The 16,208-nt window shown below is 35.7% G+C and overlaps 1 protein-coding gene across 4 annotated transcripts in view; it reads left to right on the top strand.

The window, feature by feature from the left end:
* Positions 1-16,208, top strand: part of LOC106650550 (stAR-related lipid transfer protein 13) — a 191,740-nt gene that overhangs the window by 17,664 nt on the left and 157,868 nt on the right. For all 4 annotated transcript variants that reach the window (XM_014368622.2, XM_014368621.2, XM_014368619.2 and 1 more), the window contains exon 2: positions 5,404-5,651. In XM_014368622.2, coding sequence (XP_014224108.1) covers positions 5,451-5,651 — 201 coding nt within the window. In that variant the 5' untranslated portion in view covers positions 5,404-5,450. The remainder of the gene's footprint in view (positions 1-5,403; positions 5,652-16,208) is intronic.

Below are 16,208 nucleotides of genomic sequence, written 5' to 3'. Positions count from 1 at the left end.
TAATATAAAGTCTCACCGCAGCGCTTGCCGCAAAGTGCCATAATATACCAACAAACTCGTACAATACGAACGAGCGAAGAGAGCAAAAAAAGAGTCTGCCTGCTGGACACTGTGCACATGTCTCTTGTTCTTATATACGTTCGGCTGTAAATTCGAGCGCAAGCAAAGCCTTTGTACGCGTACACAAAAATAATAAAATGATTCATAAACGTTGATGTCCTTATAGGGTGTTTTATTGTATTAAAAAAATAAAAACAAAATATAACGATGACAATAAATGCACCTTATGCTGCATGAGCCTTGCCTCTTGGGTACACTATTAATAAAAAAAACTCACTTGAGTCGGCGAAGCTGACACGAGTGTCTCTTTACACACTTTGCGAGCAAAAATGCTTTTACGGCACTTGCAGCATAAAATTTTGTGCACGGTGTTATTCGGTGTCATGGTGTACTTTTTGCACGTGGCCGCTGCAATAATAACTTTCTTACCATCGCAGTAGTGTCGCAGGGGTCAGCGCTTAGTCCGTGACAGATGCGATGTGGCCTAATTGTTTTAGAAGACGTGATATTCAAATGTTGTTTGCAAAAAACTTGATAAGTCCGTTAACTCGAGCATATCGCATCCGTTTGATCGTCGTGTGCATTTGCGATATTAGCATAAATTTTCTGGTATAAGTTCATAATACTGCGAAAGATGTACTGCTTCCGGTGCACTTAGCACAAGACTATTTAATGACTGGAAAGTCCGAGGACTTTTCTTCTGGTGTTTTACTGGGTTTTAACGATACTTTGAAATTCACTTAATGGTCTATTCCACCACGCGTTATATGCACCAAGAAAAATACAAAAATTCATAACTGTTTGCGTGTTTGATTTTGTAATTAACTGAAGTGAGAAAGTCGTCGATAGTTTTTGACGTCACTGGAACATCGACATCCGCGTCTCTTTTTATGCGCATTGTTTTTTTTCGCGCGCACTTCACAACATGCCCAAAAGTGGAGGGATAAAAATTTTGATTTACAAAGTCAATTAAATTGAAAATGACAAAAGATTTACTTTCCATCGCGTATGTGTTCATAGTTATATTATAGTTACAACGAGCAATGACTCATATGTATGTAAAACTCGTTTTTCTGCCGATCGCTTATCGTATGCATTACAGATGGAGAATCTCTAGCTTCGCTTGGTTGATAAAATGACTGGCTAGATTTTGAGTGGCACTGAATCCGATGACCTCGCCATCGTCAGCGAACGGTGGATGTTTTTGTCTTCTGCAAAAAAAAAAAAACAAGTGAAAGTAAAACGAATGTAATGTCTTTACTTTTTGAACTCTGGGCACTCTTTGCTTTAGTTATCTTTCATCCTCAGGCAAGTCAAACCATCGAATTCTTTCTTATGCTCTCTCGACTGGAGACTTCAATGGTATCACTATAATATCTGTCAGGATGTAAATTCAAATACTAGCTGGTCCTCGTTTTTTGCACAGAAAGCATTAGATCATCAATGAACATTCATTAAAATGTTTATGTATCGACAAAACAAGAGCACGGAATTTCATAAATATTGCTTTGACGTGATTCGACATGCTTCGACAAACCACAGAAACATACACTTATAGGTCGTAGAATATTAGATTTATAATTGCGGTCGCTGTACACGGCAAAAACGCATATTCATCAAATTGTGTTTTTTAAAGCTGTATTTTGATGGTTCTGTACTGCAGTTGGTATTAAATGAGTTTCATTTCGATTTTTATTCTATCCATCGCTTAAGATTTGCCTTAACTCAAAAACTCTCGTATGATACTCAAATAAACATTTATGGTTAAAAATTCCAAATCGATTCGTCAAAGTTATTGAAAAATGTGTACACGGTAAATTGTTTATTAAAATCCAAAAATTTTTATTTGTTAGTCATTTGATTTTTTAAGCTATAACTCTCATCTTCATCGTATATATTTATTTTTTCATCTTGACATTTTAAGAAAACATTATTATCTTCTGCTGTATCATCTTCCACTCTGTACCAAAAATAGAGTTAACAATCATTTTTGCATAAATGAGCAGCATACAAAAAAATAACCGGTTCAATCGTGATATTTTACAACTCAGCCTCTTGCTGTTAAAATAATTCTTCCCTTTTGACTCTTAACTTAAAATTCGGCTGTTGTGGGGTTATTATCTGCTGTAACAAAAGTATTGACACTAAAGTATACATGATGAGAGTAAAGTATAAAAAAAAATGCAAAAACTTGATCTACAGAAATACAAGTCATTCAAATTCGGTACTTACATATATCAACAATACTTTAGAGAGCTTTAGATTGATTTGTCAAACTTGAAAATTTTTTATAAACGTCGAATTAGACAATGTATACAATGAAATGAATGTATGCATTCAACTGAAGATAATTAAATTCTAGCAGTCAAAAATATTTTAATATATCACTTTATTTATAAGTAAAAATTATTGCATCAAACGACAAAAATTATATTAACTACCAAATATTATCAGCGCAATAAACTTGCTTACTAGATCTTAACTAACACTATCAAGGTCGCATTGTCGATTGAACGGATGTAGCGTATAAAAGAGCATTTCAGCATTGTAGTACACATATCGTTCGCTTCTTGTGGTAAATAAATGCAGCATATGTAAGAGCCACATGAGGTCTTCCTACATGTTTGCATATAATATATTCTGCAACAGAAAGAAAAAAAAATAAGAAAAGAAATAAGGGGACCAAGTTACGTAAGGTTAATTGCGGTCATTGCGTATGCGCTCTTGAACGATAAAGAGAAAGAGAGTTCGCCCAAGTGATGAGCTTCATTACTATGTTTCAAATCTATTCTTTACAGTAATACTATCAGAGTAAAAGCTTGTAAATGATTGCTAAAGATACCATATTAGTGGTTACTTCTTAGTACATAATCGTTTTAAGTGAATTTATTCAAATACTTCCTTTGTTTTAATATTCTAAAAAATGTAAAACATCTAAGAGAAGGTAAAAGCCAGGTTCAACCCAATAAAGAATGGAAAATCCAATATTTTTTATAATTTAGCACTGCTGTCAGCTCATGGGTCAAGTTTCTTAGTTGTCAATAATGCACTTAGCATGTTGCAGTATAGAAGAAATGCTTAAGCTCACGCTTGCGCACGTATGTACTCTTTATCCCTTGCTTTATGCAAAAAAAAGGCGCCAAAGAAGATCAAGCAATGAGCACAATATGAAAAACAAAATCAAACAAAAGTATCTCAGTCATGGCGTACGATCTTATCTTTCATGCAATTTGCAGCATATATAAAGTACACGTGTGTCCAGCACGAGGGATTATGCCTCTTAGCGTATGCTGATATCGATGGCGCCGATCTTACACTCAAAATTGACATGTTGCAAATCTGTGTTGACCGATTATCGTTATTTATATAATTAAATGATTATTTTGATGGAAAAGGAGAATCGAATGACGAGGTCTACAAGGATAGTCAAACGAAGCACTTATATATATTGCGTGTGTTTTTATGTATGTTAAAAAAATTTTATACAATTTATTTTTTGTTGAATTCAATACATTTTTTATGACTAAATCTATAAAAGACATTTCGTCTAAATTTCATATCTGCTTAGATTCTTCTCAATAAAAATGCAAATATCTGCAATCTGAAATTATGTAATTGTAACGTTAGCTTTGGTAACAAATATTGGTCATGATTGATTAAATATCTGTTTACACATTTATTTCTAAGAAATTTCTTACAAAATGCATAAGATCTTTAAATTCTTTCGAATTGGTATGTATTTTAAATACATCGCACATATGTATCAATTAGTTAGCTTGCTCAGATTAGGAGATAATGTGTCATGCAAACATTCGATAAAGAATAAGTAGACGTCTAATTCGCTAACTATTCACTTATGTTCCAAAAACTCTCGACTATTTTGCTTCTCTGGGCGAAAAAAAGCCGTAACTTATGTTGAAATTTCTTTTACACTCTTTACGCACGAACCGGCTTGTTGGTTGCTGCTTTTGCTGCTGCTGCCAGTACCCTTACACATATTATGCATACTATACCACTTATATGTATGGAGAATGTGCGAGGCTGGATTGTGCGCACGAGCCTTGCCAATACAACAGCAGTTATCTCGTGTGTACGAGCCTGTCAATCGTCGCTTACATAACTCAGGCGTGAAATTTCACTAGCCTCCGTGTGTCCTTTGCGTCCAAGGTGCAGCAGCAACGGAAGAATTTGTAGATAACGCCAAATGTTTCATAAATACGTCGAGCGCTGAATGCACGCGTCTGAGAATCGATGTGCCGTAGAGCTACTCGTGGTACGCCTGCAGTGGTGCGCGTGTGCGGGTAAAATTTACAAGGCTAAGAATATTACGGCCGAGCAAGAAATTTTCATTCTTTAACGTCGCTCGTTACCCGGAAAATTTAGAACTTTTCCCTTCTTTGGAGCGAAAAATTTTTTCTTCAAGGTCTCAAGGTAAATAATTTATTAGTTCATGGGCTTAAACGTTTGGACCATTCTTGACAAAATTTATGCGAATACCTAACGTTGATTTTCAACTTTAAATTGTGTTGTTGTTAGTAGTTTCTGTTGGGGTATATAATAAGATTCTTATAATTTGTCTTCTTTTCATCTACGAAAAAAGACTTAATGGTGAAGTTTTTAAAATTATCTAAAAGTCTTACATAATATTCAAAATCAAAAATCTAAAAAATTAACTATTTTCGTCCAATTTATCAATTTACTTTCACGAAATACATTCTGCAGCGAATTTGCTACTCCATGAAAACTGTGTCAAGCCTCCATACTTGCGACAATGTAACTTATTTTTCAATCTAAAAATAACTGAAAAACCTGTGTTTTTTAACATTCTACCTAAAGCGTCCAAACAACTCGGGCAGAATTCGAGTTTTAGCTTAGCGTTGCTACTTGTTCGGTCTTTCGAGAAAAGGTACTACATAAATGCGTCGGCGTTAATTATAACCTGTCTCCCATATACTCCCTTTTGCGTCCCTTCTTGTCTTGCGTACGCGGGCAGTAGCAGCAGCATAAATTAACGCGCCAATGCAGAAACCGCATGACGAGACCGAGATCAAAGAGTGAGAGTGGAAACTAAAATGCAGGCGGCGCGCTAGCAGTAGTAGGCACATTAGCATTACGCGCTCTGCACTCGTGTAGTTATTGAAAGTACACGCGTGTCTGCGTGTGTACTTTCGCTTTTTAATGCCTGCCTGCTCGGGCGTAAATGCACTTTTTGAGAAATGCCTCTTTCCCTGAAAAATCCACGCCAAATTATAATAATTACCCCTTACCGATACAAATGATCGTTCAGATATGAAACAATGGATAGATATTTTACTATAAAAGTACCATTTTTTAACGTTGCAGACGATCAAAGCATTATGCAAAAGGTCAACGTTTAATGCGTCATCATCATGGAGGCCATTCAAAACAGTAATGGCCCAATATCGACCCAGCGGATCAATGATCCAAACAATGGGCGTATAATGATGTCCTTGTTGAATCCCTTGAGAATCGTGGAAAATGGCGATGCGCGCGACACTGCAGCGAGTCAAGAGCCTCAAAAGGACGTGGACCCTTTTCAGGAGCTTGAGATGTACCTTTCAAAAGTTAACGTAAGTACACGCACTTGGTCGAATAAACTTTAATAAGCATTTCTTATATTTTTTTAAGGTTAATTATATCTTGTAATGATAAATAAACGCGTGAATAAAATTTCCATTTTCTGCGACTTATACGCGAGTATCCTCGTTTCATTTTTTTATTTTTCACCGCGATTACATTAAAAGCGACAAATAAGTCAGCATTTGCCACTGAAATGTTTCAAGTACATTTGAATTTATTCACCAGTATTTTGTCGTCTCGGGAGTTTAAAAACATCTGGCAGCGTCGCGAATCCTTGTTTTATGCATCTTATGATTCAAAAGTAGAAAACGTGCAAGCGTAACTGACTGGCTTATCTTAATAAAAGCTCATATTTTTTATTAAGATTCCAAAAAGACAAAATTATAAAATTAGACTCAAGTAAATGAACATCGCATATATTATTCCGAACTTAATTTTGAACTTCTTTAAATAAATTTTACTTTTAATTAATCTGAATTTGTGATGCAAGTTGCTTATCTATTGGCGTTTTATGATCAGGAATTTAATTGCTGCATTGAAAATTTTAATTTGACCCTGACGTAAGTTATATGCAGAATTAAGCGTAACCAAACACAAGTATCGCGATATGATAAATTAAAATAAAATACATGAATCTATGACTTTTCAGTGCAAGATTCTCGAGATTCGAATCCTATAAAATTACACACGTATACATAACTGAACCCATAATAACAAATTGGATTCAATGCGTGCGATGTCACTTCGAGATTTACCTTTACCACGACTCTTGTGGTTTATATCCACGTCTTGAAATTTTTAATTTTTCACCTATCCGTCAAAGAAGAGGAGCCGATCGCAGCAGAATATTAATATTTTTTATGGCTTCGTGTTCATTTGCGTGTTAATCGACCCGAGAAAATGTGTGTATTAATATACGCATAAACCCGCACCTGGTTTACATTGTTTTTTTCTTATTACTCATGCCTGGTAGCTGCGAAAATCTCTCAAGTTGGTATTTCAAAAATAAATATAATTTAGATTCATCTGATTTCATGCTTGAAGCGTTTTTTCATTTTCTCGCTCTCTTTTACGTGTACACACACTTGACATGGCTCAATGTAAATGTTATTTGAAATGACAAGACGAACCAATCGATTTAAAATCTACATGTGAGTAAAACTTTAAAAGTTCATTCTCTTAGTAAGTAATGCATTCGAGACTCACGCGTAACGAAGCAGTGGCAATATTATACTTAATGTCGTTACGTAGTGAGGGATTTGTCAGCTTAGACTAAATTGCGAACCGTACAATAAATCAATTGCGAAAAACCTGTTCTTCGCCGCTGCAGCCGTTGCATTCGGGATCGGGTAGTTTTGCTCCACTCGTGATCGTTGATGTCGCGTACTCAATCAACAACAGGATTCGAAAACTACCAGGACTCGGGGCATATTATTCATAAAATATCTCGCATCTGTCGATCGTAGATTTCTCTGTACCGGCGGCAAGGGAAAATATTAATACGCAATGCATCGGCTCCAAGATCTTGCTCGTAAGCGCGCGCATACATCGTAAATGTGTATGTATGTGTGCGTGTGTGCGCGCGTCTAGAAGATACCGACTCGATTGAGTGAACTAAGCTCAACTATGCGATAAGCAAAGACTGCAGCGACGAGAGTTCATCTTGTTAATTTTATTACTCTCTGCTGTTTGTGAAGCTAAGTATAAAACAGGATGAGCGCGAATACATTCGAATATATACGAATTGTAATGATTGCGCAACAACTAGTATCTTGCGGATTTTGTAGTGCGCCTACATGTAAGCGAAACGACTCGCGAAGCTACAATCCGGGGAGTTTCTTGACTTTACGAGTTCATCGATCTGCCCACGTGCGCGCGAAGATAAACACTTCGTATACGGCGTTTTGCACTTATGAACTGAATTATTTTCCCGTACACGCTCGGTGTGAATAGTTATGTACTTACTTACAAGACAAGTCAATTGCAATAGAAAATCATGTACGATGGCAGAGCTAATAAAAAGCGTGATTATGACTTTATTGTCAGATACCAATGCAATGCCGATTGTTCTATTGTAGCTCGCGGTTGGCGGTCTCGACTATCTTTGCAAAATTTCTATATCCCGTTGTTAACAGGACTTTTATTACAACTAGTGACTAGTTAGCTGAAACGAGCTTTTTGACTTTGATAAGACTCAATCTTGTGAATGTACGCTTACTCGCGCTTTGCATGTTGATATCCATTGAGAGTCTTGAGCAGCAAGCCTATGAATGGTTTTTTGCGTTTATTGTATTGAAATTTCATAACGGTATCAACGTGGGCTTGATACGATGAATATGAGTCAACATAGATTTTTGTAAAAACGTGGAAATCAATGTTTCACGATTTTCGCCGAGCGCTGAAAAAACCTTAAAAGGTTGTATACCTTATCAATATTACTATCTTGAACATCACTTAGACGCCTCATACTTTTTTTGTTACTCTGCAGAATGTTAGGCTATTACTATTCTGATCCAAAGTAAAAACTAATATTTCCTTTAAGCTTTAAAAAATGTCAAGTGTTTATCCTAGCGCTTATTCCAGCAGCTGGGAAAAGTAAAGTATGAGAAATATTTCACACCTGCATGCGCGGCTCTCAAGTATGCATGGTTTATGCCTCGCTGAAAATTAGTTTGCATTTTCCAGTCAAATGAGGTAAATTTGCGATAAATTTAATGATTATGTTTTCTTGCAGAAATTTGACGAGTAAAATATTTTGATTCTGGATATCTTTGTTGAAGTTAAAGTTTCCGAATATCCATATTCACATTTTGGAATGATAAATATAAGGGATCATTAAAAAAGTATACGAAAATGTATTTCCATTTTTCCAAAATTATTGAAATTTGAAATAACATTTTTTTGAATTTTTCTGTATTTTTTTTTATTTCGATTTGAAAAAAATCCTCATTTTAAACATGGCGTAAATTGAAAATTCCTGATATTTATCATTCAGGAATGGGGATATGGTTCGTTCTTTTTATTCAGATGAATCACTTCTAATCGTTAGCACTGAGCATTGTTAAATTAAAAAAAGCAAAAATTATTTGCGCTCATCTTTCTAATCGATTTAACTGCCCATTAGTCTTATCATTAATGGTTTATACTTGTAGTATTGGGCTTCCTTACCCATTCAAAGTCAAATGTCAAAACGAATATTTGTCACTGCGTTCTGTGGATAGTCCAGGCTTCCATCTCAATAGACTCTCATCTTTGTCATTCCTATCTTTCGAGCCGCATGAACATTTCCCAACACAACGTTATTTTGCCTTCTCACACGGATACCCACCCGAGTTTATCTTTTCTACCATGTTTCACTTGACAAGACTCTATATTCTGTGTATATATTATACTCTGCGCTTAGCAGTTTTTGCCTAAGAATCCTTCCTGGCAGGTCTACGAATAAAATGATATAATCTGTTGACGTCTGCAAGAAACCATTACTATTATTGAGAATTGTTCAAATAAACTATTTTCAATGCGAATGGCCTATTTTAAAAACAATAATGACAGTTGAAAATAAAATTGTATTTTTGCGTTGCGCTACATAAATAATCGCAGACTTAATATAAAAACAACCTTTTATTCTTTCATTTTACACTCGTGCTCGAATTCTCAAGTTTGAAGCATTGCAGGTTTCGAATTTCATCTTCCAGTACTTTTTTATTTTGCAACCAACTGCTTGGCACAAAAAAAACAATAAAAGCACAACTGCACGTAAACGTTTTTGCGTGAGATCTTGATTTGGCTTAAGAACGCACGTCAGTCCACCAGCTATTATTGGCATTTATAGAAAAAATTACTATAATCTGTTAAATATCTGTTAAATCATATTAAAAATGACGACTAAAGAATTTGGTTATTTTCGCTCTTTAGAACAGCAAAAATTTCTGTGGTGAATTTACTATCCAATATTGTAGTAATTTAAATTTATAAATAGTAATATTACTTGATCGAGTCAAATCTTTTCTTATTCAATAATATACTTAATAAAATCACGTTTTTAAATGTATATGTTATGATTTGAATATTATCCTTCACAATGAGAAAATATCACGACTTTTTCATTTTTCATTCGATTAATTTCAGATTTTTATATTAGTTTCTCCGTGTGAAATCTTTGGAGCAACTCAGCTTGACTTACTTTATTCATGAGTTAATTTAATTACTCATGCAGGCAATAGTATGCGCATCGAATGTAATCGATGTATATTTGATACAAAACTCCGATTGACACATCTGACGCTCAAAAAAAATCGAAAATTTATTTAGATAACACGTCAAGTCGACAACGATCACGTACTATACATACACTCGCTCGTTCACTCTACAAATTGAAACGATAAATCGATCAAGCCTGTAAATCCCTTCGATAATAAATAAAGCAGTTGGTCGTAACAGAAAGAGAGAGAAGTGCACGCACGCAATTGTGCAGATCCTACGCCACGGCGCGCAAATACGAAAAGCAAAAGATCGTTCGCAGAGACTTGCACGCACGCGTCGAATTGAAAATTGTAATCGAAAAACTTTTTCAGATGCTCGTAGCACTTATGATTGTTTTATATATAATATAGGCGCGTGCACAGATACAAAGAGGCCCCGCGACATTCGCAAATTCATTCTCTCGTATATAAGTCATTTGTCAAAGTCAGCGCGTACCTTTTGAGTTATGAAGGTCGATGTTCCACGCGTACGGATTTATTTTATTTTGTCTTTTTGCTGTACCCTCTTTTTCACTCTCTCTTGGTACGAAACTCGCGCAATACGAATATGCGTCTGATATGAGTGTGCGTGCGAGTGCGCGAATCGTACTCTAAATATAACGCACCGTTAATCGTCGCCGCTGTTCGTGCACGGCTCGCCCCAGGTGATATAGAATTGGGGTAGGTCAGAGATAAATGGAAGATCATCTGTTTCATATATATACCTCTATATAGATATACCCAAGCTTCAAATGTTTAATGCAGTATATCGCAGTGCGTCAACTAGCACAAAGAAAAAAAATGCCTACTACCCTGTAAATATTTTCCAAGAACTAGTTTTTTTTACAACGTGCGAGTACTCATGGGCCCGGGAAAGCCATCAAATTTTTTTTTACATGTTTAGTGCATCCCATCAAAAATAAATTCGTGGTGTCTGCATACATATGGGTAAGATTCACAATTTTCTAAATAAACCTGCGTGCGAGGTCCACGGATTTTCCGAAAATTTTAAATGTTTTCAGACATGTCAAAAGGAGCCAAAAACGCACAGATTTACGGACGTTAGATTTCTATTTGTATAATTTTTGAGTGTTATTTTAAGTTTAGTGATCTGAAACAAGGCAAACAAGCTTGAATTTTATTCAGATTTTTTGAACTCTCAAAGATTTGAATTTTTTTTAAATTTTTTGAATCGAAATACACAAAATAAAATCTTACCCACGTATACATGGGCACGCTCATTAAAAGGGTGCATTTGTTTTATACTTACTATAAGTGCTATGCAAAACTTTTTAATTCAATAAACAGTGTGATCAGTGAATATTTTCCTATGATTAAGTCTCAGAAATGTCATAATGATATCATAAAAATAACCTTGGGGGTAATATTGCCTTACTATTTTGTTAAATTATTTTGGAATAAATTTAATAATCACACGAGAAATCGATATTAATCATGTTTTTTAATTCAAACAGCAAAAGTATCACCAGGAACTTAATAATAAAAATGTTTGGATGAACCAGGTAAAAAATATTTAAACTGTTTGTACTACCAATGAAATGCAGGTAGAGCTGTCTGATAAATATCTGCTAAATATCTATATTATAAGCATAAACATAGTGCCAACGCTGGATTCCACCGATCATTATCTCATCACGCTATATCTTTCCTTTCTCCCATGTTTTAAAAAATTCAAAGTGGCTTTTACCATTCATCTTTGATAACAATTATGAGCACTTCAGGCTCTGTAACCGAATTTTTTAATTCCTATCTCATTCTTTTTTTCTTGAAGGATCGATAAATGTATAAGCGTAATGATCGCGTCATTGTAGATTATAAAATCAAATAAAAGCGATAAATTTGTAAAAATAATAGAATGATTATATTTGCAAAAGCCGTTAAAATAATCTTTTTCATGATAACAAAACCAAAATTATCAGTGATTACTTAAACACTTTCAAGTATACATTTTTTATTGGGTTACAACAGAAATTACTGCAATGTCAATGCCAATTCATTAAGTTTTTAAAAAAAGTTGAAAATATATAATTTGTTTGACTAGTTCCAAAGTTATTTAATCATGCAATTAAAATCGTTTTTAATGCAAGCAGATTCAGTCAACGTAACGAAAAAATTTGTTATACTGATTTTACAAAACTTAACTTTCTCTTTGAGTTTGAACAATAAACACATCATTTTGCGCTCGAACGGAAAGTAAACTAATGAATTCAAGTCGATTAAGTATAATTACCATTACTTATCAATTACTACTGCTGTCGATCACACATTTTCGTAAATTTTCAATATAAGTGTATCTTATGATTTATTTTACGAGAAACTCAAGGCTTAAAAATTTATTTAAATATATGTAAAGTAAAAACAACTATAATCGTTGTCATACCCAATTGGAACATGATGAATGAACGAATTAAATATAGTGGGCAAAATTACTTTGCAGACATAGACATCAAGCTTTCGACATAATGAAACTACCAATTATTTCGCTTGGATAGCATCATTTTTCCAAGCTTATAAATATTATTTATAGCTCAACCTTCCATCGTCAACATTTGAAATTATTATTTACAATCATTATAGATATTTATGCCCTAAAATATTTAACAAAGCTGTCAACAGTTCATGCGATGTATGAAAGAGTGAAAAAAAAAGATTTATGTTATCGTCCATCGTAGTAGTGATCGATGGCATCATTTGTAACTGAAATTTATTAAATCATAATTAGTTGTAATTTTTCACGGTCGTATATGGCTAATTAATTTAAGCAATAAACTAAATTTTCGACCTGAGTCAATCACCCTGTGAGACGATAAAATCTATTCAGTCGCACACACATCGCGCTTGGATACTTTTCTTTCTCGAAATAATCCGAATATAAATTGTTTCCTGAAAATAATTTATGAAACGAGATTTTTTATGTGGCACATCTGCACAGAAGTATAGCTAGCATAATGTAATACTTTCGGTGCAATTGAAACTCATCTCTCTGGCGAAGCCTGCAGCGGATGAAGACGCGCGTCGCAATTAAGACCCCCTCGGACATCCTTGAAAATAATATCTGCACTCCATCAACGTCGTTTTAATCATACGCATCTGAACTATGTATATAGTATTGCAGGATGATACTCCAAGGATGTGGCAGAATATTTTTTTATTGTAGCTGCCAACTTGGCTGCGCATCTAATCCCGTCACGTAAGACGAGATTTGATTTTTCGAGCTTCCAGCGTAATAACATAAGAGTGGAAAGGGAACGAAAATTTTAAAAGACTAATTTTAGTTATCTGAAAAATTACTTGTAAGTTTGAATTGAGTAATTATCGATGCGATACTAATTGACGTTTGATTATCTTCATGATCGAATTTGCTGGTCAGTTGAAACAATCAAAGAGTTTGATTACGTTCGTCGTTAAATCACCTAAAGTTTTATCAGGGTGAATAGTCTGACGTTAATCGATTTACTCGTTGCGTTGAAATTTCAATGACATTTGCTCAACAAAAAGAATTGAACGACGCATAACAGGATTCCAAGTAGTCTAAACGTGAGCATCTCAAACGTCATTAGCTAATGAAACACAATGAACTATTACCGCCTTAACTATTACATCCAAAAAATATTCCAGTGGGTGGCCGTAGTAATATCTTTTATAAATTTGCAATTACAAGCCTTTTATAACGACTAGCTGAATAGACCTCTAAGCTAAACTGCCAATCAAGAAACTCGCGCTTGCACATATGCTATAAGACCAGTCAAACAAGAAGCTCATAAGAATTAATACAATCACGTACCCAGTTATAACTTTTCTTTTGGTAATTTATAATTTTGGTATTTTATAGTATATAGAAAAAAAGTCCAGTAGTCAGAAATTTAGACTCCAATATTGCTCGTAAATGCAATAAATCATATGGACGTCCGTTTTCCAATAAAATTAATTTCTTTGACGTGAAAAATCTGTTTCCCCTTTTTTTTCAAATTTTTTCAAATTGGTTTTCTGAAGGATAGTCGTTTTCAGGATCTATCGATGACTAAGAATCAAATTTTTTTCTTTCCACCGAAAGTTTTCAGGTATATTAAAGAAAAATCATCAACGTCCATTACGTGAAACGAGAAAAATTTCAATCGTGATTTTAGCCTCGAATTTTGCCGATGATCTTTAGAATTTCTTATGCATATACGAAGCTCTCAAGTTTCAGCTACGTACAGCTTTCTTTGAAAAAGAAGAGTAGCGTCTGGCATAACGTATCTTCTCTCTCTTGTACACTCAGTTTTACACACGCGCGCCTTGGAATTCACGGTCAATGTTAAACAGTTCGCGAGCGCGTATGGATATACGCGAAATCGGCTCCTGTGTGTATGTGTATGTGTATGTGTGTGTGTGTGTGTGTGTGTGTATGTGAGCTGCATTACGAAGCCCTCGGGGTCATCGTGCACGCACACAAACACGTCCGTTGCAAGAAGTAGCCGCTACAGATCGTATACACATAACTCAAGTGGATGATAATCAGAACGGAACATGTTCTCGCTGCCTGTCTCGGATGTCGTGATACAACAGCGCGCGCCTGTATATGAATTTATATAGGCGATATATATTGTTGTAAGTAGCTGCTGTACACGGCTTTAAATAGTGTAAATATTGAAACGCACTCGCGTATACGCGTATAGCGATTCGAGAGAGATTTAAATTAATCGATGGGCTCGGAAAAGCCGCAGCTGCACCCCCTCGTGCGCGCGCGCCAGCTTCGAGCATGCTCGACTAACGAATAATAATGAAAGAGCGAATAATCTCGTGAGTCGGACGCCTCGTAAGTTACAATGCGCACGACTCGCTCCTCGAGAGATGCTACTTGCTGCTCTCTCGCTCTCTCTCTCTCTCTCTCTCTCTCTTTCTCTCTCTCGCTACATTCCAACGAGACTTTCGCTCTTTCGATCTCTATGTATGAGCCTACTACTGTGCGCTTCTAGCGCGGATAGGACAATCTGCAGCCGGATGTCATTCCATATTCCAACCTTCCTCTTACTCTTTTCTTCTCTCTCTCTCGAAGCTTCTGATCCTGCTTCTGTCTTCCATTCTAGTCAAAGTAGAAGAACTAAATTTTAGCGCAAATCGAGTTTACTTGAAAATTGGTGGAGCGTTTAGGCATGCACGCGTAACGCGATGCGCCTACGCCCAAACGCATGCACGTACACTACCAACACCACGACACTGCTCAACATCAACGAGCGAGCAAAGACAACGAGGTTCTTTTCTCAGCTCCGCCGCAGCGTACATACAGAGCATTGCAGCTCACCTGTTGCGCGCTTTCAAGACTTGTTGCTCTCTTCTTGTGCAGCGTCAGCGGCAGCAGCTCCTTTTATATTATGCGTGTATACAACTCGCCCAGAGCGAGCCGCGCTCGCGCACATGCCTACAGTTGAATCTTTTGACATCTTGAAGGAAGGCCGCGATAACACTGTGAAAATATGTATATGAATACACGTGCATACACATAGGAGGTATATACGTGCAGCCAGTCACAAGCGACACACAAGCTCTCGTACAATGCACCGCTGCTGTTGCTGCTGCTGGTGCTGCTGTTGCCGCTGCTGGCGAAGAGGAAGCTCGCCGCGAACCAGTGTGTGCTGTAATAAATACCTCTTTTACATAATTATTCACCTGTACCCAAGTAACTACATGCTCGCTTACAATATTTTACACACAGCCTCGTGAATCGAAATCGTTGCAGCTCATTCGAATGTGCCTTTTTATTAGTTTGCATATTACTTGATAATAAACTGATGAGGATGTTAAGTTTTGATATAGTATTTGCCCTGGATACAATTTTTTACCAGGTATGTTGTAGTAACAATTTTTTTTCGAGAACAAATTTATCTTTGTGACATTACTTCGTGTTAATCATGATCACATCTTGAAGTAGATTTGATTCTATAACGTTATCATTTTTCGTATTTATTCTTGGTAAAGATGATTCGAAATTTGATAAAAAATTAGAATTAAAAAAATTATTTATTTCATCATTTCGAAAATCGCAGCCAATCGATCTCGCAAACACTCGAATTAAAATTGTCGAATAAAAGAATATATTAAACTTTCTCGGCACGTAGCTCTAGCAACAACAAAACAACTTGACGATTATCGTTTGAACCTCGAGAGATACACGTGCTCGATAAAGCAAGTCTTACGAATTTCGAGATTCGACGTGCCCGTCTTCTTTTCCGCAGTATGCTAGTTTTTTCTTACCGACAAAGAGATTGCTGTAAGCAGACTGCATTAATGGTTTCCTGCGTCGCT

Source organism: Trichogramma pretiosum, unplaced genomic scaffold, assembly GCF_000599845.2.
Source record: "Trichogramma pretiosum strain Unisexual culture from Peru unplaced genomic scaffold, Tpre_2.0 scaffold5, whole genome shotgun sequence".
Lineage (NCBI taxonomy): Eukaryota > Metazoa > Arthropoda > Insecta > Hymenoptera > Trichogrammatidae > Trichogramma > Trichogramma pretiosum.
Note: the sequence above shows the minus strand (reverse complement) of the source record. Positions and strands in the feature narration are given on the sequence as shown.